This window comes from Triplophysa dalaica, chromosome 17 (assembly GCF_015846415.1).
Source record: "Triplophysa dalaica isolate WHDGS20190420 chromosome 17, ASM1584641v1, whole genome shotgun sequence".
In the NCBI taxonomy this organism is placed as follows: domain Eukaryota; kingdom Metazoa; phylum Chordata; class Actinopteri; order Cypriniformes; family Nemacheilidae; genus Triplophysa; species Triplophysa dalaica.
In genome coordinates this window covers 13,855,254-13,880,199 of record NC_079558.1, presented here as the reverse complement: position 1 = coordinate 13,880,199, position 24,946 = coordinate 13,855,254, and the positions used below count along the sequence as shown (strand labels likewise).

At 38.7% G+C, this 24,946-nt stretch overlaps 1 protein-coding gene across 2 annotated transcripts in view; it reads left to right on the top strand.

Annotated features, from left to right (window-relative positions):
- Positions 1–24,946, top strand: part of usp22 (ubiquitin specific peptidase 22) — a 35,078-nt gene that overhangs the window by 5,791 nt on the left and 4,341 nt on the right. The window contains exons 2-11 of one of the 2 annotated variants that reach the window (XM_056771117.1): positions 3,934–4,066; positions 14,902–15,015; positions 15,759–15,860; positions 17,961–18,127; positions 18,217–18,364; positions 19,726–19,828; positions 20,960–21,118; positions 21,196–21,322; positions 21,807–21,898; positions 23,418–23,480. In XM_056771117.1, coding sequence (XP_056627095.1) covers positions 3,934–4,066; positions 14,902–15,015; positions 15,759–15,860; positions 17,961–18,127; positions 18,217–18,364; positions 19,726–19,828; positions 20,960–21,118; positions 21,196–21,322; positions 21,807–21,898; positions 23,418–23,480 — 1,208 coding nt within the window. Of the gene's footprint in view, positions 1–3,933; positions 4,067–14,901; positions 15,016–15,758; positions 15,861–17,960; positions 18,128–18,216; positions 18,365–19,722; positions 19,829–20,959; positions 21,119–21,195; positions 21,323–21,806; positions 21,899–23,417; positions 23,481–24,946 lie in introns of both variants that reach the window. The other variant, XM_056771116.1, reaches the window with a different exon arrangement.

Below are 24,946 nucleotides of genomic sequence, written 5' to 3'. Positions count from 1 at the left end.
TGTCTGTGGGTTAAAAATATAAAAAGAAGTATAAATGTCAGGCAGGAGCTAGGACCTGCGCTAATATTATAAAGTCTTTAGGACCCGCGGTACTAAGGTTTTAAGCAGAGATAACTAGGTACGCATAGATATCTATGGAGATACTTTGCAGCATAGAGTCGTTGGAGAGAAAGATCATCTTAAACCACCAGCCCTACCCATCCCCCCCACCGAGGAGGTTGCTTTGATTCGGATAAGTATGTGATTAGCATTGTTTTTTACAACATATGTGTTGTTTTTGTTCTAATATTGGCTTTGGCGGAGCAGTTTTGAACGTCAATGTGAATCTGGAACCGCTTTAATATTATACTCTGGAGAAATTATTGTATACTATGGAGAGAGAGAGAGAAAGTGAGAGTGCGTTACCGCTAAAACTGTAGAGAGTGCGCGTTTTACTTTCTTACTCAATGATGAGTAAATGTACATTTAATCCACGGGTCACATGCATTCCGAACTGTAGAGTACGATCCGTACGGATCATCCGTGATCTGTTTCACCAATATTCCGCAGGGGAGAGGAAACGCACGTTGTAGAGTTGTTTGTCCGTTAAGCTCTACAAAACATGGCAGCGAATTCAATTTCTGTAGGACTGTTATTAGAAACATAACGGTTCATTATAAGACCTTTTCCACCAAGGCAGTTTCGGTGCTTTTTTCAAACCTTTATAAATTTCTTTATTCTGTTGAACACATAGAGAGATTTTTTTTAAGAATATTAGCAATTTTCAGTGTTGCATAATTCCACCTAGCTGCATGAATTCAATCGTCTGTCTTGTGTTTTGCTATGTCTGAAAACTGTACAGAAGAGCTTCTGTAGTCGTATAGGTTCACATCACAGTGTGACAAAAGCCGCTGTGAATGACGGAAATTCCGTTTTCTCGCCAATGTATAGCCTCAATGCAATTTCAGCCGCTGTAATGTCTAATTTTGCCCCATCACCTATATAGTTTCTATAGAGGGTGTTATCCAGTTGTAGTGTTGTTCAAACTCTTGAGTGAACAACTCATTCCCTACATTTGTATTTGTAATCGAGTAATCTACAGAAAATTCCATCGAGTAATCGGATAAAACTTATTTAGGTAAACTCACAAATAATAGCATAAATAATACCTGCGAAAGGATAAAGCTTAAAGTTCAGTGCCAAGCGAGATATTGTCTTTAACAGAATTTGCTTTTCAAGGACTACATAGAACAGCTGGAATTGACTACAGCTCTCTAATTCCCGGGTACATGTCATCATTCCGAGTGCTTTTAATAACCTCCGCCCAAAGGAATATGCCAAAAAATGGGCGGGGCCTTCCTTAGAGAAGAGCTGCTGGAGTAGTGTCGGTTATCAGAGCATGTAAACATTTGACTGAGCTATGCGCTGAACTACCTTCAATTTCAGTCTTACAGCAGGTAAAAAGAATTCCGGCTAAGCACATTCAAAGATATCCAACGGTCAAATAACAATTTACATGACTTAAAAATCGGCTGTGAAAGCTGTTTCTGTGTAATACACTGATATTGTGTGTATACCTCTGTCTAAAACAGTTCTATGAAACATCCTCTGAAGTCCTGTTTGCAGTCTCCTAGTCAATCTGCTTGTTTTATAATCCAACTTGGGTCCAATATAAAAAAGCAAAACTAACTTTAGTAGAGTAGGCGGGGCGAGACCGTGGTTCGAGTCCGGTGAGTAATTGTGACTGAGCGACAGCTGTGCGCACACCGGGTTTGAATCACGTAGGAGATTGGGAGCATATAAGAGAACGAGCGACCGGACCGTCGAAGAGAGAGGACCGGGCCCGAACATATGTTAAGTTTATATTTATGTTCTTGTGTTTTGTATTTATGTTATGCTTTTATTATTTATATTAAATGTTTAAATGTTTGCCGGTTCCCGACTCCTTCCTTCCTTTTAATGAACCTTTTCTACACTAACGTTTCTGTTATTAGGGTTAATTAATTTAACTGGTCTGACGCCTTTCGTTCCGGTGTCATATCCCTCGCCATAGTAGGAAAAAATAGTCAATCTCTAACATACCTGCAATCTAGTCGTTTTTTTGGTGAAATTCGTCGTTTTTTTAACAAAATCAGGTAATTTATGTGTGGTTTTTTTTGTCGGGGGGTTAAGACATCTACTCTCGAGTGTCTGAAATGTCTTTGGTCCAGCACCTGGATTCGTTTGGCCAACCAGAATCAAGATAACAGCTAACCGTTTCGTCTTTTTTGGTTCTTGGACCAAACAGAATCGCGTTTCTAAACGTATGCTGAAAACACCTTTTTTTATAATCTTGAAAAGCATGTAAAAATGGCTAAAAAACCTTAATACACTAAACTAGATGCTTCTCTTATCATTAATTTTCCTGTATATAAACATATATTTTTGAAAAATACTGGTTATGCCAATTGACACTAACCAGTTACAGTAAAAGATACATGTGTTTATCTGTACTCTGTATCAAATGTTTGACAAGTGCACCTTAATCATTGCCTACAATGCCTCAGATCAGATTACTAAATAAAACAAGGCCTTTCTTTTTTTTGTCCCTCCTGCAACTTGCGCCATCTGGTATATATGTGTTTTAGGTTTTTTTTGTACTGGGCTGATTAGCATCTCCTACCCCTTTATTTTTCTCTTTGTACCATCCTGCTCACCAGACCGGAAGCCAGGCCGTTTGTAAGGAACAATTGCTTTTCCTTAAAGCGGCCGTTTTAATAAAGATATGATAACTGTAGTAGAGTAGGCGGGGCGAGACCGTAGTTCGAGTCCGGTGAGTAATTGTGAATTAGCGCCAGCTGTGCGCACACCTGGCTCGAATCACGTAGGAGATTGGGAGCAAATAAAAGGAACGAGTGACCGGACCGTCGAAGAGAGAGGACCGGGCCCGAACTTATGTTAAGTTTATATTTATGTTCTTGTGTTTTGTATTTATGTTTTGTGTCTTTTATTATTTCTGTTATTAAATGTTTAAATGTTTGCCGGTTCCCGCCTCCTTCCATCCTTTTATTGAATCTTTATTACAATAACCCAGTTCTTTTCTTACAACACGTGACGTTAAGTGCTCTTGCGCCTCACTCGGGCCGTGTAATAGCGATTCTCAGTTTACAGTGTGGTGGCATGTCACTGGGGAATAGTGGAAGGACAGGATGTGAAGCTGAAAATGGGGTCTCTATAAAAATAGCTATTGTGGAGGTAAAAGCAGAGGTTGGAACTGTATTGGGCTAAAACTTTTAATCAAAACCACAGAATTTATTAACCCATTGTGAAATTTTGGATACATTATGGACAACTGGCATGTTAAAGTTTGCATAGGCTGTTTGTGTTTTTTTATTTGCCATATATTTTTTCCCTTTTTGATGTCATGTGAGGCTTGCTTAGGAAAGGGCATGGTCTAATGAAACATTTGCAAGGGCACAAAGATTAAAGGAATGAATTTAGAGCTGTGAAATACCAGGACCACAGCTCCCCCAAACTGTTTGGTGAAAATCAATTCTGGGTCTGTTTTCATGCTGAACACAAACTCATTACGAGGCAATGCCATATTGAGCTTAAACTTTAAAGTTCTTGCAAATGGTACATTGATGTGTACTCTGTGACTGAAAAGTCCATGGGACCATGGGGTGTCACATTTTCAGAAGGGTACTTCTGGGTGCACTTTTTGTGGCCATTATGCACACCAATTTAGACTTCAAAGAAAACTTCTGCCGCATTACATCAAAGTGTGGACGATCTTGAGGGTTTAGTGGCATTTAGGATGGGCCTTTTTGATTTGTGATCATGTCTTACATCATGTACAGCAGCAAGTGAGCCTGAAATGACAAAAAATGGGTGCATTGTGATTTTTAGAAATACAAATGTCAATGATTTGTGACACCTGAATCGTTCTCTCTCTCTTCCTCTGTCACATTTTAGGCGAAGTCATGTATATGTCACATGTGTGGGGCTCATTTAAATCGACTTCACTCCTGTCTTCATTGTGTGTTCTTCGGCTGTTTCACAAAGAAACACATCCACGAGCACGCCAAAAACAAGAGACACAATCTAGGTAAGAGATGCATGGCCAATATTCACAGAGACTGAATCCATTTGTATCTTATTCATGCTCATTTCTTTTTCCAAGCATCAAGGTAAGAAAAACACCCACAGAGATGGATGTCATTAGCAAAGATAGAACGCATGAGCACAACATCTCACAATACACGCACATCATGTGCAAAATCACGATTATTATAAAAACCCAGATAAAGTCGAAGTAACATAATCACACTCAAAGCAACATTCCTTATGTGTTAGAGAGCATGTATTAAGAACCATGTTAAAGAAACGTCAAACAAGAAATGGGGTTATCACTGCATTTTTACCTGATGTTATGCAATGTTAACCTCTTTGTAACATTGTAGTGCCAAACATATTCAGTGTAAAACAAAGCAATTCGGGGTGAAATGAGTCCCCATTTGAAAAACATCTCAAGAGATCCAAGTAGGATTTAAGTGTCTCTGAAGCAAAAACTTGAGAAATGCAGTGGTTTAAATCGGCAATTTGCCGTATATATCCAAACATGACTATTGACAGAGCAAAAATTAAAATGGGACTGTTTACCTAGGGTTTGGTTATCTACAGTGTGATAGGAGTACCCTGGGTGATTTCTTCACCCTCGTAATGTGAAATGGATAACTCAGTCATTTTCTTTTACCCAAGGTAATAACATAAACTGGGTTAACCATTTTCAATTGTGTCCTAATGATTTATTAATAATTTTACAAGATTTGTTTTTACTTATTAAACATTTGGAATCTGAATGGGTACAATGGCTGTCTTCTTGAAATTGAGATTGTTCCTCTTGGAGTCGCCAGCAATATCAGGCCACATACATAAATGTTGTTTAAAGGGTTTTATTTTAATTGCCTAGCTCTACCATGGCATAAAAACATACATTTTATATCTGCTGCAAAAGCAAAGATGCTTTTTTATACTCTTAAGCCGAAGGCACTAAGTGCATAACTCAGGCCAGGGATGTTTGGATGGGGTGTCTTGGATTTTTACCAGCTCCAGAGAGCTTCAGTGGTGTGTAATTATTCCCTTTGTTTTAATGAGGAGGGGTGCCACCCTTCAACAGCAAACAAACAAATAAGACTCAAACAGTCGGGTTTGTGGGTAATTACAGCATGTGAGGGGATAAAATGATTTTATGTTAATGTGTGGTTTACCGTGTGTCTTTTCAACGGTGGCTTGAGGTTCATCAGCTACCTATTTTATAGAAGTAGATTGGAAACAGTGTTGGGAGTAATGTGTTACAAAAGTAATGTATTACAGTATCTTATTACTTTTTGCTGTAACGCAGTAGTGTAAGGCGTTCCTAATAAATTTTCAGTAATATTTTACTCTGTACATGTTCAGTAACGCTTCCGTCACAACAAACTTTTCGCCCGCGAGACATCAAAAATCACGAAAGTAAGTTTTATTTCCTGTTCGTGGATGGACACCTGTGGTGTCATCCATCTCCCTCTGGCTAGCATGATTTCAGTTTTTGAGCTAAAGGTCCGACGCTTCGCCCCGCCTGGTTCGCTGTAAGCCCTACTGCTAGTGTTGCCAGGGTCACGGCATTCCCGCACAATTGGGCTATTTTGAATATGCAGTTGCGGGAAAAATTATGGAGCGGCGTTTTTTTGGGCTACTTTTATAATGTACTGTGGCGGCCAAAATGTTTATTTATATTATAAGGATAAATGTTAATTGATGAGATTCTTAATGCGCATTCATACTTCCATGAATACCGGACAACTCCAGTACCGGACCATTCCCAAGTGTGGGGAACGAGCGTGTGACAGGCAGGCTACAGTAAAAAGGGAGAGACGCGGGAGCTCAGCTCAACCATAGAGGAAAATATAGCGGCAGTATTAGACAATGCATCCGAATTATGCTTTTACTAATGTTTTGTCAGGTGCGTGTCACGTTGCACAATGAAAGAAATCACCCATGAGTGTACAACAGTTGTTTCCTCCTGTTGCCAAATATCACGTTTAAGCTAGGGATGAGCTACGAATTTCGAATATTCGATTAGTTTATTTAATTATAGAATTTCGAATAGTGTGTGCGATCTTAAAAAAATCGCCGCGTTTTCATGCGTAACGCGTTCATGTAACCAAAAGGTGGCGCTGCCAATAACGTTGCACTTAAAACCTAAAGGCTGTCAGTCAAGAGACAATTGAGGAATACATTTTCTCACAAGAATTGGTAACGAAGTTACGCACACTGTAGACCTGCGTGGCATAACGGAAACGGTAAATTGAGACGATGTCAAAAATTAGTTCTGTGTGGTGTTCCTTTAATAAAATGAATGAAAATAAAGTGCAGTGCAAACTCTGCAATGCAAAGCTGGCTTTTCATTGATCAACAACTACGATGCACAATCATTTGAGGGCGAAGCACCCAGCAGGTCCATCCACAGGTCAGCAATCAGTTGCTCCTGTATAAATTTGAACACAAAGATATTTGGAAGAATGTTAGCAACTGGAAATTCTTTGACATCGTTGACTACCATAGCTTGTTAAATTATAATGTTAGTCAAAAGTGACCCAGAATTTCTTGCTTTCCTAAGTCCCCCAAAACATCTTTTTTGAGTTCAACAGAACATTACGTAGGAAACTATTCAGATAAGTTAATATAGCAATAGCAATGTCTTTTGGCAGTTGTTAACTTTGATTTGACAATAATTGGGCTAGTTTTCATTCCTTTTGGGCGGGTTTTGAGGGGTCATTGGGCTGCTTTCAGGAAGCTAGAAAGCAAGATCCCTGTGCGAGGCAGCAATGACAAGGTAAGCTAACGTTTACATGATGACTAGCTAGAATTCTATATAATCTAGTTCAGTGATGGGATGGGACTATTTTGTATTTAAATACCTTTGAATTTTTTTAATTGTATTTTGAATTTAAATGTGTTTAATCAAAGTATTTTTGTATTTTCAAACAAAAATTAGTTTTGCTAATCAACCTCCTTAGACTGCATGGATGGGCAGTGTTTCAAATACATCCATTTGAAATACAAAATACTATTATTTTGTAATAGTTTTTTGTATTTAAATGCATTTAATCATAGTTTTTTTTTGTATAGCCTAGTTAATTCAAGAAATCAGCAGTCTAATAAAAAGGTTAATTGGCCAAAAGTATTTTGTATTTTCAAAATACAAAGACAATTTTTTAGAATGTTACGTTCTACTTCTGTAGTTATTTTGTTGAAAGTAACTCAAAAGTAATACAGTAGTCATATAACACATTTCAATTTGAACAACACTGGTGTGAAATAACCAAAACATTATTATTGCACAGAACTTCCATCTTTAAATGTCTCAGGATTTCCACACCAATCAAAAGACAAGCAAACTATATGTTATATAATCGAGGAAATCGCTACCTTTAGAATAATTGTTTTATTTCTAATTTGGAAGGATAGTTTACCCCAAAATTACGACATCATTTATGTCTGCTTCACATTTAGATCGATTGCCTGGTCCGAACCCCTGCTCCCTGCACCTGCTGGACTGGGTTCATTTTATTATTTTAGGGTCCGAACCGCGGGTCGTTTGCGCCATCAGCCTTTGTCACTGCGTCATCACCCTGCAGCTGTTTACCCTGTCGCAGGAGATGGCGTCAAAATGCATAACATTGCTTGCGTTACTTATACATTTATGTCTTGAACCGTTAGTTTGGTTTCCAAAGTCTCAGTACATAGTGGCACTTTTGTCTGTGAATGTAATGTAAATGCTCTTAAGAACGCTGAAGGTAAACAGAAATGAGATGGCCTATAGCACAGGTGTCAAACTCGGTTCCTGGAGGGCCGCAGGTCTGCACAGTTTAGGTCTGACCCTAATCAAACACACCTGATTCAGTTAATCAACATCTTCAGGATTACTAGAAACTTCCAAGCTGGTCTGGTTTAGAGCCGGTTGGAGCTAAACTGTGCAGAGCTGCGGCCCCCTCGGGAACTGAGTTTGACATCCCTAGACTATAGGCTACACCTCTCTTCTTGGAACATGTCAGTCACGCTTGTTAGAAAAGTTAATGAAACAAACACAAGCACACATTTTTTACCAAAGAATACGTCATTAATAGCGGTTCACTTCCGCAATTTTGTATGATTGAATTTATATCAGCAGTGAAGCGTACTGGAGTTCACATGAACCACCCAAACGAACTGAACTCTGACGTGTATCGAACCCGGGTGCACACCAAAAGGGCTAGTGTGAAATCGCCTGTGGACATCATCTTCTGTCGAACACAAAAAGAATGTTTCTAACAAACAACATTGGCCCCCATTGACTTCCTTGGTATGGACACAATCACAGAGACATTTCTCAAAATTTTAGCTTTTGTTTTCCAGAGGAGAAAGAATTATCTACAGGTTTTAAAGGACATAATAAATAATTGATGAAAGATCCCTTTAATATGCAGAAACCACCTTGTTAAATCATTTGTAGGGTAATTCCCCTTAAAACTAAAAAAGAGGGCTAACATGTTTGAACAATGGCAGCAATATTGCTTTTGTGTAGTAGGGTACTTCTCTGACTCCAGTTTTGTTTCTAGAATTAAACTTTAATGCTCAAAAACATATTGAAGTATTTATGTTCGAAAGTAGGCCAAGTTTTTGTTGGAATTTTTTTATTTCATACTTGGAAAGGAGTGGAAGAGCTTTTCTTTAAGTAAAATTGGCAGCCTTTGTCACAGATTGACATAACAGTCAACAGGGAAGCTAGAATTGGCACACTGCGTGTGATCATTGGAGATAAGAACATGGCAGTTTTGACAAACGGTGAGTTAAAATGTAGTTTCCTGGGGATTTCATTGGTCAATGATGTCACCTTTAAAACATGTTCCTTGTTCCTAAAAATGACTTTCAATCTAATGTTAATGTCAGTGACACCAACTTTAAAGTTCCTTAAATTTAAATGAAATTAATGGCATATATTGTACACATAGATAAATGGTATTGGCTTTTGTGGTGACTCATCAGCTACCCAGATAGCGCAGGTGTCTGTACGATGTCTGCTAAAGTTCTGGAGATCTGGAAAATATGTGTGAAAACTAGGGGTGGGCCGATCCTGATATTGTGGATACAAATTTTTGCTAGATCTACACTGTAAATGGTTTGAAGGATGCAATGCACTTTATGTAAAACATATAACATATTTCTTACCTTTATGTTGTGGCTGTTATAAACTTCAGAAGAAGGTGGGTTAAGCACGTCAAGGCGAATGTATTATGCATCTGCGCCAGAGACGATGCGCACTGTACATTTGAATAATAATTATGTCAGTCAACTTTCATAAACACATTATAGTTTTGATCAATGTTATAACATTCATGCATTCTACACTGACCAGAAAAAAGCAGGACTAAAAATGGATCGTAAATCTGAATTGGCTGATACTTAAAATTCAGGTATTGAAATCGGTTCGTAAAGGAAAAACTGGTATCAGCCCACCCCTGGTAAAAAGGCAATTTTACATTTATTACATATCATAAACATCTTACAGACATCTTCTATATACAGGAAACATCTCAGATATGTACTGTAGATGATCAAGCACAAAAAAAACGTCTCCCAGATTTATCTGTGCTATCACAGTATTCAATATGAAAATATAGATTCACACACATATTTGCTCTTCAGCGCAACTGATCCACATTAATTTGTTGCACTCCGTGTCTTGGCAGTAAAGTCTCCAGTCAGTCTTAACACAGAGTTCTGCACATTCCCCTGAGTGAGTTGAGTTCCCCTCAGAGTTTGATTGAACATTTAATTAGGTTCGCTTCTGTACGAGGGATATCTGTGAATGAACGCTCTGCTCCTGAGGAGCAAAACTGTGATTATTCTCCAAAGATCTGATCGCAGAGTAATTAAAGCGGAATCGGGTTGCCTGTACATTCACCTTCTTCACATCTTAGTTTTGCATCTCAGCGGTTGCGATTTAATTTATATTGCGTTTTGTTTTTCGTCTTCTATTGCCAAAGCTGGTTTATCGGCTTATGCTTGTCAGGATTGATCTTCGTGTTCTTTCCTCTGTACTGTGCCGGTTCCCATGGTTACCTGAAGGCCTGCTACACTTTTGGGTTATTCATCTGATGTGCATGCAGCAAACATTTTCTACATGTCATCTAAATACTGATTAACGCTACATCCCTTCCCTTCAGTGGGTAGTTATATTTTTTCCATGCTTTTACTTTGAAATGTCCTTTTTTAAAGCTCAATGCAAAGCTTTTATTAAACCGCAGTAACATCAGTATGATGTTATCAGTATTATGTTTTCTATATTAATATTTTTGATGATTTTAATAATATCTTAAATAATCCATTCTTATGCCATTTATATAAATGTATCATCTTGTCTTCTCAAATACCTTTTTTTGAAAATGGCACTATGTTCCCCCACAATTATACCAAAAACATTAACCCCCCTTTAAATTACACCCCTTTCCTTGACATATGTCTTAGTGTGGCGGTGGGACCATATTTACTGTCCAATGGCCAGGCTTCCAACTTCCATCAAACAAATCGTTTCAGAGGAATGAAATCAAGTTTCATCACAACATTTGTTTAATGCTGACATCATTGGTAGGCTGGTTTTGGTTTCCAACCAACATAGCAACTTTCCTACATTTTCCACAATTATAGTGTATTTTTTATTCATTTATATATATATAAGTGAATATATATATATATATATATATACACTGTAAATTAGGGCTGTCAATGTTAACACATGCGTTAGTTTATTTTTAGATTAACACGTTCAAATATTTAACGCAGCATACATTTATTTTGTCATCCTTTGTCTAGTGTTATATAATATAAACAACGTCTTATTCATGCTTTGACATGTTCGGTAGTCTATAGTTAGACAGCTTCTAGCTGTGTGATGTGGCACAAAGCAACGCTACAGCGGTCCAACCCATCTGGTGTATACAGTCACGGGCTAAAGGCTGCGTCATTGAATCTCTGTCAGACATCCCACCATTAATAAGTTCTTTTTTGAGCTTGAATGAACAAAACTTCACAAGATTATGTCCGAAAGCCTGTTTTGTCTAGCATTCTCATAAGCACAGGATTTCAACGTGTTAAATCAAATCCTAAATGAATCCAAATAGGTCTGAAAATTGGAAAGGGCGTCAGATCTGCGTAGAGAGACAGCTCTTAAAGGGGCTGCATTCTTGAACCTATTACTGTGACTCCTGTCATTAATGTGAATTAAAGAACAAAAGAAAAGAGGAATTAAATTTGTTGTGTAGCTTTAATTCTGTATTTAATTTAGAATTTAGCATAAAAGACTGTAAAGTGTTTGAGAAATTCATTAAATTTCTGTATATTTACTAACCGTTAGACATGAGCGCTCTGTTATACTGTACTTCAATGTTAAATGGCTATAATTAATGTTCTAATAAAGAAAAAAATGTATTAAATGGAGACCGTAATTTGCCGTAATTATATCAGAATGTTACCATTCATTCATAAAATGATGTTGTTAAAGAAATATGTTGTTTCTACATTGTAAAATTATTAGAATGTAAAAGTATATTTAAAAACATGTATTTTCATGTGTGATTAGCAAGAAAGAATGTGTGATTAATCAGATTTTTTTATATTGATTCACAACACTCTTATCGCGCGATAAGAAAAATGTCGCCGTTAATCTATTCTCAAAGTTGGGTTGGGAGCTGGGTCTATACTACGCAAGCTATGATGACTTTCACCTTGATATTTTAGCGCGGATGTATACCAGCTTAACTGCACTGTACGGGGCGAGAACGAGATTTTTCAACTCGCGTGATTCGCGTCATTCGCGGAAGCAGAAGCCGCCTCATCATCTCATAAGCAGGGCTTCATTCGCGCGATTCGCGCCGCAAGTAGGTCTATTGGCTCTTTGCATTAACATATAAATCACTCGCGCTTGACGCGCCATTCGCGTTTGGTCTGAACACAACATAACGTTACTGTGAAATTACCGCATCAAACGTGACGTGCTAACATGGATGCAGCTATGAAGCCGCCGGGTTTGCTTCAGGGAATATTAATTTTTAAGAAGCTTCCCAATAGAAACATCGACAAGACTAAGGTTGTTTACACCTTGTGCAATGCGGAATTGGTTTAAAAAAAACACTTTCTCTCAACAGGTAGTGGTCTAGCTTTAGTTGAAACCAGTAACTTTGTATTGAGATCTAATGTATTATGGCTCCTGTATGACATATCGCTTGTTGCTCCCTCACTCTTTGTAAGTCGCTTTCGATAAAAGCGTCGGCTAAATGACTAATGTAAATGTACTGTAGGAGCTCTTCCAGTCTCAAGTACCACCTAAACGCAAATCATCCCTTAGCTAATGCGGAAGTAAACACAAGCTCATCTTATTGAACATAATTTAATTTTCATCACCGATTATCATAGTAGAACAGCTTTCTCAAGCAGTTTGTGATGCATTTTGGAAACAGGAGATGAGCCCCCGGTCTAATGCGCCACCTGGCTTAAGAAACCCGTTCTCAAAGACTTACTTTTAGTCATTATTTGGGTAGCACACATATTCTGAATGCCTTCGGCAGAATTCAAATGAGCCATTTTAATCTAGATTAATCTAGATTAATTTTGGAATTAATCTAGATTAATCTAGATTAAAAAAAATTATCTATGCCCACCACTAATATATAGGCAATATTTACATATTTATTTGTGTTTAAATTATACATATTTATTAATTTTATAATTTATATATTTAAAGATATAATTGTGTTTTTTTGTGTTTATAAATGTATTATGCAGAGTACACAGACATTTATAAGGTAAACGCAAACTTTAATTCTAAATGCGATTAATCGTTTGACAGCCCTAGGTATTACACATGAGTTACTGTTTTAAACAGTCGTCGAACAGCTCTGGATTAGGGTGCAAAGCTGATCAGTTTTCAACAAAATGGGGAATATTTGACCTCAGATAATATTTTGTCACAAGCACGCTTGTTTTCAGTGTTCGGCATAATATGTAACACAAAGTTTACCCATTCTTTCATTCTTTTCTAATTTGTCTTTTGTACGTACAACGTTTACAATCTTCTTGTAACCAGCATATATTTCATTCTTAAATGTTGTGCAGCTTGATTTTGCAAACTTAATAGAATGTGATTATAGGGCTGGGAAATGTTATTTATTTTTATTGATAATCGACTTTCATATCATTGCGATGTCTGATAACATCAGGTTTTTTTGACTTCATGCAACGTTGCGCAGACGATCGGTGTACTGATGTCATACGCTGATCAATCTACGGATACTGACCAGGAGGGAATTCTTTCTGGACCAGCCAAACAAAAATGCATGCGGGCATGCATGCGGGCATGCATGCGCACACACACACACAGGCGCACCATGCACACAAACCAGTGTTGCAGTGACTTCTTTCATCAGGTAAAGGGCGTACATAAACCGTAGCTTTTATGCAGTAGAATAATGTTGACGCAAGCATGAGGTTTTGCTTTGCCGACACAGCTCATCTTTCTCTTGGTTTATCTGTGCAGCGACCCGCAGAAAATAGCAGCACATTCAACTGCCCGCACAAAACAGCGTTTTCAAAATTTTGTTACTGTTTCTGATTGCTTTGGCATATGAATGTGAACGTTCACGCTAAAACATACATCGCCTGATAATGTTAGAACGTGCATTTGCCATTATTATTGATTATCGTCCGGTATCGGTCTGATGTAATCGACATCGGGATATTTGCGAGTCATCGTCGATATACGTGAACATCGTCGCAAGCCCTATGTGATTGTGACCACATGCTGTGTATTTTTTTTATAAGAAGGTGTATTACATACTTCTGCCATATCACAAAGACAACAACATTCACAAACACCTCACTTCCTTAATGTGATAGATGAAATGGTATTAGAATGAAACCAAATACAGAGTTGGAAGGGATTTCCATCATGATTTGATCCGATCTTGGTTGTAGGCTTCATATTATTGGATAACAATATTTTTCCTGGTCGTGCTACTTTTGTTACGCCAACAGACAAGAGTAATTTTGCCCCTAGAACGCTAAAACATCTTCACTGCGCAAATCTTCACTGAGATTTTTCAGATTTTCTCTCTGTTCATGCCGAACCACCAGTTTGACAGTCATATACAATAAGACTTCTTGCCTTAAAAATAGCTGAAAATAGCCTCGAACATTCACCTTCTGCTGCTCTCAAAGCTACTAAAAGCTTCATAGTCCAAGTACCTGTCGGCAAGTTTTGCCAGGCTTGTGCATTAGTGTCGTGTCACAAATAGAAGCCAGTCCCCACTGCTTTGCTCCACCTGCAAACATTTTAGTCTGTCTCTGTGAAACAGACCATCTTCAGGTTGCCATGGGAACTGAAAAACAGGTATTGCCGCTGCAGGCTTATGGAAATGGAAGGATACCACGGAATGAGCTTCACACACAAGCGTTCCTTTATTCATTACAGAGCAATTATTCATAATTAATATTCCTCATTCACAATTTTCACATTGGTCAGAGCAATGAGGAGCAGATAGGTCTACAAATTATGTTTATCAACAAGCACACATGACCTACAGGCAATTGCGGCGGTCATATTTATTCCACGATGAGATTGAACCACTGTGACATTTCACAGAGGACACAATATTGTTATATTTTTTTGCACTGCATCGTCATTATTATTCCGATCAAGAGGGTTGATATGCTGCACTGAGCAATGCTTTGGATGTTTCCCTAATACCTCATCCATATTTACAACGCTTAAGAGTAGATATAGAATTTCTGTCGAGAGTAGATGCATGCGTCAGCTTCTTCAAAAGGTCTCTAATATGTCCTTCCTGTTTCTCCCTTCTCGCTCAGCTATAGACCTTTTGTACGGTGGAATATATTGCTTTGTGTGCCAAGACTACATATACGACAAAGACATGGAACAGATTGCCAAAGAAGAACAGAGAAAAGCGTGGAAGTTGCAAGGTGGGTGTTGCTGTCACACTTTTCACACTTGTTTTTGTGTCTGTCAATGGCGTCATTTTTCATTATCTTCCTCAAGCGCACTATTGAATCTGCATATGTTTAAATGTGACATGCAACATTTGGCACAGTACAAAGATAGATTTGCATTTCCTGATGACAGTAGCAGTGCTTTCAGCAGCAGAACATAAGTGAGAGAGTTTTGGGTGAGCTCAGGTGATGGGCTGAATGAAATGCAGTTATAGAGAAGATGTGCTGTTGTCATGATGCGCAACACACTTATTGTTTTTAGTCTGCTACACAAGCAACACACAGTCATTGTGCAACGTGAGTTGCTAATTATTATTCAATATACTTAACTAAATATATCCATATTATATATCTATGTATGGAATATGCGAATACAAGGAAGACCATTTGAATTCATTATACACATTTTGCAGCCAGTCAGTAAGACTGCAGTTCTGTTGATAAACAACAATAATGATAATGTCATCACCAGCCAGGTTTTTCCAGGCATTTCCATTAAACGATGTTATGCGACTTGAATGTAATTTTTGTCCTCTCGCGATGAATCATTCTGGCAATCATAGTGCCACCTGCTCTGATAATTTATTCTAAATTTTAATTATATTTATATTGATTTATATTCATATTTCATTGTATGTTAATTGTATGTTGCCTTGCAAGCACTGGCCAAAATTATATACAATTAAAATGAATTAATTCATCTTGTAATACCTCAGGAATTGGGGAGAAATATTCAATGTGGGAGCCCACGAAACGAGAACTGGAGCTGTTGCGACACAACCCAAAACGGAGGAAAATAACGGCAAACTGCACCATAGGTAAGCAATTTATTTCCCATAGGCTATTTTTCTTTCCACATGAGTGTTTTCTGATAAGTGATCGGCCAAAACAAGACTGTACCTCACTGCTTCTGCTTTTTTTCATACGCCACAATCAGTTCAAATGACATTTTAGTTTGTCAAATGTCTAGAGACTGCGCATTGTACGAGAGCCAAGACCGCGTTTTGTTTCTTGGCTACCAGTGCCGTCAATCTCGGTCAGCTTTTTTTTTTACAATTTCTGTTAATATGAAGGTGAGAGAATAAGAAGCACACACACAAATAAGGGGTGAGATAAGGGCGGTGGCCATTAGAGAAATAATTATCTCTCTTCAGCGGTACCTTTCACTCCCTTCTCTCATTTTCGCCCATTTCCCCGCAGTCAGAGAGGTTGGTAGTGGAGTAATAGTGTTAAATGTCTGCACCGCAGGCCCAGCGTAGGCGCTAAACGCCAGCCTTTCTCGAACCCAGAGAAACAAACTAATGCGATTAGCTATATGAGTGCCTCAGCTTTCATTGATCATTTAGAACATAATGTGGCCGATGTAGGATGATTTCAAAAGGCTATTGTGTGAGATGGAGTTTGGGCGGCATTGGTTTGCAGACTCTTTTGCTCGACTGAGCCAGTGATGAGATTGGATGAGGGGGGTGTTGTCAGCATTGATGTGAGTGTCGGATCAGGATCGTATATGATGTTTCATCACCCGTGTGCATAAATAAAATAGAAGTACTTGAAAGAGTGAAGTACAGTAGGAAGCGCTGCTGGATGTAGCTAGAAGCTCTCCCACACTCATTCACACTCTCACTCTCTGTCTGTCTCTGTTGCTTTAGACACATTTTTATATGTTTACATATAAAGTAACAAAACTTAAGTAATTGGTGTCCCACAATTCATGTCCTGCTCTATTACTGTATGAAGAATTCCAAGTTTCTGTACAATCATAATGTTATTTTTTTGCATATAGTGTAGCAGAAAAGGACGCATATTTCGATGCTTTTTACCCTTTTACTCTAATCCTCCCTTAACTAACTGCTACAAAGCGCGAGGAACAGATGTCTTGAGAGCTGTAGATTTGGAGCTAGGCCAGTTGAAAACATTTAGCCACCCTGGGAGAGCACAGCGTTCTGTCTGCATAGACCAGACCTCATCCAAAACCTCACCGGCCTCCTGTAAACTGTCAACCTGTACAGGGTGGGGGGCTGTCCAAGTCAACACAGCAGGGAAGTGACTCCAGCTGACAGAGGCGTTGAAAGAGGAAGAAGCGGAGTATAATAGTGCACACTGCGTGAGATCAGGGTAGTTATGTATGTTGCGTAAATGCCTTTTTATAAAAACGTAAACCAGTGAAGTGTTTTCTGAATATGATAACTGCTTTATTTAGATTTGCATCTTCGTATACCGAAATGAAATGTACATTCCTCTGAGTATCTCACCATTTAAACTGGATGCATTGGGTGACACTGTGTGTACGTAATGAGAAATGGTGCCATGCTTTCAGGCACATCCAACTGTGGCAATATTTGCATATTGCTGGTATATTTGGTTCTTGTCAGTTATGCATCCCAATGGATGGATATGGTGTTAGGATGGTAGAAAAACTCTGACTGGTATAAGGCTGAAGACACATTATATCTAAATTTTCAAAATATTGCAAATCTGCATTACAATATGCGTATTGTGATAGTTTGAAATAACTGAATGATGATTTGTCATCAAGTTATGCATAGTCAAAGTTTTAGGTCGAAACGAGGTCTAGTGATACAAAATTGACGCTTGCTTTCTTTTAACAGAAAGAATGTAAAACATGTTTTATGTAGTACTTGAATGTATTCTTTCTATTTATATATTAATATGATTAATCATTTTCTAAATATACATTGATGGAAATGTTAATGTTAGCTTGTTATTGGTGATGTTTATTCATATTATATTATTATTTCTTCATATTTTTAGTATACTGGATTTTTTTACTTGTTTAGTTAATTCCATTTGATTTCAATTTCTTTGTTGCGTTTTATTCTTACGCCTAAAGTGCTTGACAGCTCAATTTCTTAATTTTATTTTCAACTCTCTTTCTATGTCTCTTCATTTTTATACAGGACTGAGGGGTTTGATAAACCTTGGGAACACATGCTTTATGAACTGTATCGTTCAGGCTCTCACACATACTCCGCTGCTGAGGGACTTTTTTCTGTCCGACAGACACAAGTGTGAGATGCAGTCCAATTCTTGTCTAGTTTGCGAAATGTCTCAGCTCTTTCAGGAGGTGAGAGCTTCACACAAACACTTGGCATCTGTAAAGTGTCCTTGACATTTCTAAAACATGTAAACTTGTTCTCTCTTTGTCTCTTGAAGTTCTACTCGGGTCACCGTTCTCCTCACATTCCCTTCCGCTTGCTGCATCTCGTGTGGACCCATGCTAGACACCTCGCTGGCTACGAGCAGCAGGACGCACACGAGTTCCTCATTGCTGCTTTGGATGTGCTGCATAGACACTGCAAAGGTACTGCAGCCAATCAGAAGCAGCTGCACTGACCTCACTGTAGATAACATAATACACTTAACCGGCTATGTCTGGAATAGTATTCTAGCTCACTTGTTACTAGAAGCAACCAAACTGTGATGGATATATGGTGCTGTGTTGTTCTGTAACATTTCATTATCCGATTGTAAAATCTTTCATTTTTATAAGAATAAAATGCATCTATGATTGAATGTTTGTTATTAACTGTAAATGAATCCCTCTGTGTTCCTTTACAGAAATCACAGGGAAACATTATTAGCTTGTTAAATGTATTTGTGCCACCTGGCTACTTTTCAGTTTTGCAGCGTGAACTGTCCCCTTATTGTAGCTGTATTTATTTATAATGGAATGCTTCAACCCTCTCTTTCAAATAACTACGGTGGCTGGACAGGATTAAGATCTTGTCACATTTTCGGTTCTTCGCCAAAGGAGATAATGTATTATGAAACACTCTCTGTAGAGCAGTTTGGATGTTTGGGGCTTCTGTAACAATAAAATGGCAAATTGTACGTGAAATATGAAAAATGTACGTATATAGAAATAGCTCATTCTAAGGTAATAAGAACATAACACTTGGTTAAGTATGGTCTTAAAACACCTCTGAAGACATTTAGTTATGTATATTATACTACATTTCTGTCAATAGATCCTCCAAAAACTGACACATTGGACCAGCAAAATGCAGTTAAATTGAGCAATTTATTTGCTATTGATAGCCACAAGATGAAACTGAAAATGTATGTTTCAGATAGCCCTGTGTTTCAGTAAGTATGGTTATTTTATGTTTACCCTGCAAAAAACATGATAAGTTCACCTTTAATAACCTGCGCTGTGTGTAACAGGTTGGTTTAAAATGAACATTTTGGTGCATCAACGGCATTCTCTCTGGGAAGCTATAACCGAACATTTCACAACATTTGAGTTGTGTTTAATCTGAAACCTTCAACAAAAATGAATTGAATGCATACATTTCAAGCATACTTTGCCGAGATTGAAAGACTCAGAACTGAACGTATACAGAACTGAACATGTTGTACCCGTGCCAGGGTCAGAGATTAGGTGGGAGCTGAGAGCAAACAGACACGAGACAAATCAAGGAGGTATAGCTAACTGCTAAAAGATTGAAATATCAGTGAAACAGGAAGTGAGGGGGAGTTTGTAGACACATCTCACTCTATATCCTCTACATCCTCACTCTCTTCAACACTCCTGCAGTGTGAAACAAAAAGGGAGGGGCCTCTCTGCAGCAATCCGAGATTTGCTTTCTAATCAGACCTTCTCTCTCTCTTTCTCTCCTTCTCGATGTGTTCTCAAATGCTCCTTGCATGTCCACTAAGGAGATGACAATGGGAAAAAAGCCAACAACCCAAACCACTGCAACTGCATCATTGACCAAATCTTCACAGGAGGCCTGCAGTCTGACGTGACCTGCCAAGTGTGCCAGTAAGACCAACCACAGTGTTTAATCTTTCATCTCTAATGTTCTACATCACTGAAACTCTACATTGTCCTTCACCAGCTTCACCTTTTGGTGTGAGTGAACGGGTACACTTTTAGCTACATCACGGTTTCTAGCTTCTTAGTTTGGGCTGCTGGGAAACGTGCATTAAAATTAATTTGGTCAAGTCAATGGGAACCATTTTTGGGTGAACTGTTCCTTTAAATGTATGGATTTCAGTTGAGTATGGGTTTAGCATGTGGCTAAGCTAATTTTGTGACGCTGTAAAAAGCACAATTCTACATAGCAGTTATTGGATAATTTAATACTTTATAACAATTTTTTTTTTAATTTTACTGAGCTCTTGCAATTGCTTTAAGGGATTATTGTCCATGAAGGACAGATAGACAGTTTTACATTAGACATTGGCTACACTGAGGAATGAATGGCAATGAATGCACTGGTTAATATGGCCACTATAGCGCAGGAAGTCCCACCGTCCAGTAAAACGAGCCTATCGTGAATGAATAAAGACTGACAATATTCTGTGCGGGGCTCTCGTGAGGCACTTGCCAGCCTATGCGCAGGTGCAGTAGATGAGGCTACTTCGAAAAAGGCTATTTTTGCGCAATGTATGCTTAGCATGCCAAAGTTATGATACAGTTCATGTCCTGTTTAATTATTGATCGGAAATATGCTGTTTAATTGTGATTTTTGTCAGCGATTTTAGAAATATCTGCATCCCCCATGCAAGTAGATGGGACTGTGGACTCGCTATCTTGTAAATTGCTGCCCAGAGGCATTGCAAACATGGCCGCCAAGTAGCACGACTTCTGTAAATGGACTTTGATGTAACCTATTTTGGATGGTGTCCTCAGGTGTGAAGATGCAGTTTGCATGTTCATGCAAGTCATTCATGCGTTTTAGCACCACCTAGTGTTAAATAGAGGTGTTGCAGTCCATTCCGGTCCTTCACTTTCTGTCTGAGCTAATCCTCATCGTGTGAAGTCCATCTGCGCCTTTGTTCACATTCCATCGCATTCATCATCTGTATATTTAATAATCTTTCTGTTAAGATTTTGTTTTGTTTTTCTCCGAAAAGCTTTTTTGCTTATTTTTTATCTTTTCATCGACAGCGGTGTTTCTACGACAATAGACCCATTCTGGGACATCAGTCTGGACCTGCCGGGTTCTTCCACTCCCTTCTGGCCCCTAAGCCCGGGAACTGATGGTAGCGTGGTGAATGGAGACAGTCACCCCACTGGAGCGACCACACTCACAGACTGCTTACGCAGGTACACACGTCGCACTACAGCATCTCCGTCTTTGTGGATCCCACTGGACGCCACTGACTCAAGTTTCTGCAATGCAGGTTCACCCGACCTGAACACTTAGGAAGTAGCGCCAAGATCAAATGCAGCGGTTGCCATAGTTACCAGGAGTCCACAAAGCAGCTGACAATGAAGAGACTTCCGATCGTGGCATGCTTCCACCTTAAAGTAAGTGGACATGTATATGTGTTTAAGCGTCATTTTGCATCAGTTATGGTATGTATTGAAGTGTATCGTGTTGTTTTAGTTCTTGGTTTGTTGTGTTGACAATAGCCTCGCTTAGCCAGATTTGGAACCATCAGCATAAAATCTGGTCTACTTTCCAGCTTGTTCTGGCCAAGAACCATCCACTTAAAAAAGGAAGTGAAAATCTGATCAATATTAAAATTGACCAGCCCCTCTTTGCAGATAGGTCTGAAATTGTTGATGTCATACAAGACCTGCACAAACTTTTATTGGATTCAAATAGGGTCATGAGCAATCATGGATGTTTTTGATAATGATTTTTTTTATTTTTGGGTGAACTCTTTAAGGCTCATTTAAAGCTAAAGTAAGATACATTTTTCATGATCAAGGTTTGTCACATAGTCCCCGTGATTTTCACGTTTCATTAAACTTCATCCGTTTTATATTTTTCTGCCTCTCATTTTAGCGGTTTGAGCATTCCGCAAAGCTCCGTCGAAAGATCACCACCTATGTGTCATTTCCTCTTGAGCTGGACATGACACCCTTCATGGCTTCCAGGTATGACTGTTACTCATGTTTCTCGTCATCGGTGATTAATGTTATCAGAGGTGACAGCATCCAGAATCATTATCTTTTGTCAGAAAAATTTGTATTCGTAAGTACAGTAAGGTCGACGTGATGCATTCAGGAACATACAAGCTCGCAAAGTGCAGAAAGAGCTTACCTGATAGGGATTTTTGGGCAGGCGATAAGTGATTTAACACATGAAAGCTGCAATTGAACAAAAATCAATTATTGAGTTTAAATACACAAAAACAGCTTTCAGAACGCTCATCTTACCATTACCGGATTTGAAACAGTAAGCTTATAATGGTGATTTGTACATTGAGCTTTCAGACTGGGGTGGCACTAGTGTTGGTTTTATGGGGTCTGAAGCCCCAAATGTTTTCATTAAACATTTCAGTTACAGTGCCCTGTGCAAATCACTTTGGGGCCGTTCACATTTCAGATTTTACAAAGTACATTGATTATTTTGAATCTAGATGTGTGGCAAAGTTGCTCAAACAGAAAGCAACTCGGTTGCGGTGCGCATGTTCGACATGCTCTTTTTCCAGGCGTGTCAGTGCTGAAAATTCATTTAAACTTTGCCGGAATCTTCACGCAAATGCCATGACAGCGCCAGCTTCTGAGAAGTGTTGTGGCTCTCGTTTTACAAACGTTTTTAGATGAGAAATGTGTATTCTAACTCATAAATGATGTTTTAGGGCAAAGCCCCAGATATCCAATCACCCTAGAACCACTCCTGCTGTCAGATATGGTTTCATAGATGTCAGTTTGACCACATTTGACTTGAACCAATGTAAAAGAAATAACTCTGCGAGTAACTTGCAATTTCTGTCATGTTGTATAAAAAACGCAAAAATTATGACTGTAGCATTTTAATAGAAACATTTTTAATGGAAAAAATCTACTCAAACACTAGACTAAATTCAAACTGATTCAAACTCTGATGGGGAAAGTTCACCCCAAAAAATTAATATTCTTTCATCATTTACTCAGCCTCAGATTGTTCCACACCTGTATAGATTTCTTTGTTCTAAAAAGAGATTTCATATCCAAACAGATCTCATCCCCCATTGACTCCCACAGTATTTCTTTTTGGCTACTATGGCAGAAAATTGGTTATGAAATATATTTGGTTACTGACATTCTTCCAAATATCTTACTTTGGGGTTAGCAGAACAAAGTTATATATACTCCACTGGCTGTTGTCTGTTGGATTCAATTTGGTGATTTTGTAAAAGTATGATATAAAAAAACATAATTAATAAAGCATGTCACCAAAACAGTGTCTAAAAATGTAGCTCATCAAGTTCGATGAGTAATGCGGTTTGGATGCATCAGTTAGCCTTTTTTAAGGCATCTCATCAGATTCTGTGTTGATATTTCTGTTTATATAAACAGTAGACAGGTTAGACACAGCTGGTGTTTCTGGAGCTTAGCAAATTCAATAGGAAAAAATATGAGAATGACTGGCCGACTTAACCGAATGCCTTAATGTGTTTTTTTTCTGTAGTAAAGAGAGCCGAATGAATGGACAGTACCAGCAGCAAGTAGATTCATTAAACAATGATAACAAGTAAGTGGAAGTATGCTATATTTACTAATATGATGACCTTTTTATATGCAGCCGTTGAAAAAAAAAAACATTTCAAATCAGCATTTCAAGATGTATTGTGGGCATTCCAGTTTGTTGTATCTCAATAAAATCAAAACTCAGGAGTTACATATTCATCTAACAGCAATGTGAAACACTGACAACATGGCAAGACAGAGAGTTAAGCTATGCGTGTATCGGAGTATGTACAAGTAAAAAATAAGAATAGACCATTGTAGTACAAGGTATGTGCTATATACAGCAGAAATAAATAATAGTTGGTGTATTATATGGAGGATATAACTATTTTGCTCTTAATTATTATTGCACAGAGTTATTAATTGCACAGTGGGTAAAAAACATTTAACTGTTCAAGAGGTTTGAAGGAAGAAGCTGTTTTCGTGTCTGGTTGTTTTGGATCTCAGTGCTCTTCAGCGCCGATCAGACGGCAGCATTGTGAAGAGATGATGGCTTGGGAGGTCCAGGGTGATTTTTCTGAGCCCTTTACCTCACTCTGGAGGTATACAGTTCTTGGACGGTGGGCAGGGGAGCACCAATGATCTTCTCAGCAGTCCGAACCATCTTCTGATGTCTGACTTTGTGGCTGAGCCAAACAAGACAGTGATGGATGTGCAGAGGACAAACTCTATGACTGCTGAGTAAAACTGTTTTAACAGAGTTTGTGGTAGGTTGAACTTCTTCAGCTGATGTAAGAAATACAACCTCTGCTGGGCTTTCAGCAATGGAGCCCTACTTCAGGTCCTGAGAGGTGGTGGTGCCCAGGACATGAATGACTGCTGCCACAGTGCTGTTCATGATGGTGAGAGGGGGGAGAGCAGTGGGGTTTCTCCAGAAGTCTACAATCGTATCCACTGTTTTAAGCGTGTTCAGGTCCCAAGTTGTTATGACTGCACCAGACAGCCAAGCTGCTCAACCTCCTATCTGTATGCAGAGTCATAACCTTCCTGAGTGAGGCCAATGCAAACTCTGCAAACTTCAGAAGTCTGACAGATGGGTTCTTGGCAGTCCAGTCATTTATGTACAGGGAGAAGAGCAGTGGGGAGAGAACGCACCCCTGGGGGGCTCCAGTGCCTATTTGGCGGGAGCTGGATGTGAGTTTCCTGATCCTCAATAACTGTTGCCTGTCTGTCAGAAAGCTGGTGATCCACTGACAGATAGAGCTAGGAACAGATAGCTGGGTTAACTTTGTCTGAAGCAGTGATGGGAAGATGGTGTTGAAAGCGGAGCTGAAGTCCACAAACAGGATCCTCACATAGGTCCCTTGTCTATCCAGATGTTTAAGGACAAAATGCAGCCCCATGTTAACTGCATCCTCAACAGACCTGTTTGCTCTCTTGGTAAATTCAGGGGGTCCAGTAAGGGTTCTGTGATATCCTTCAGACATCCTCTCGAATGACTTTATGACCACAGATGTGAGAGTGACGGGT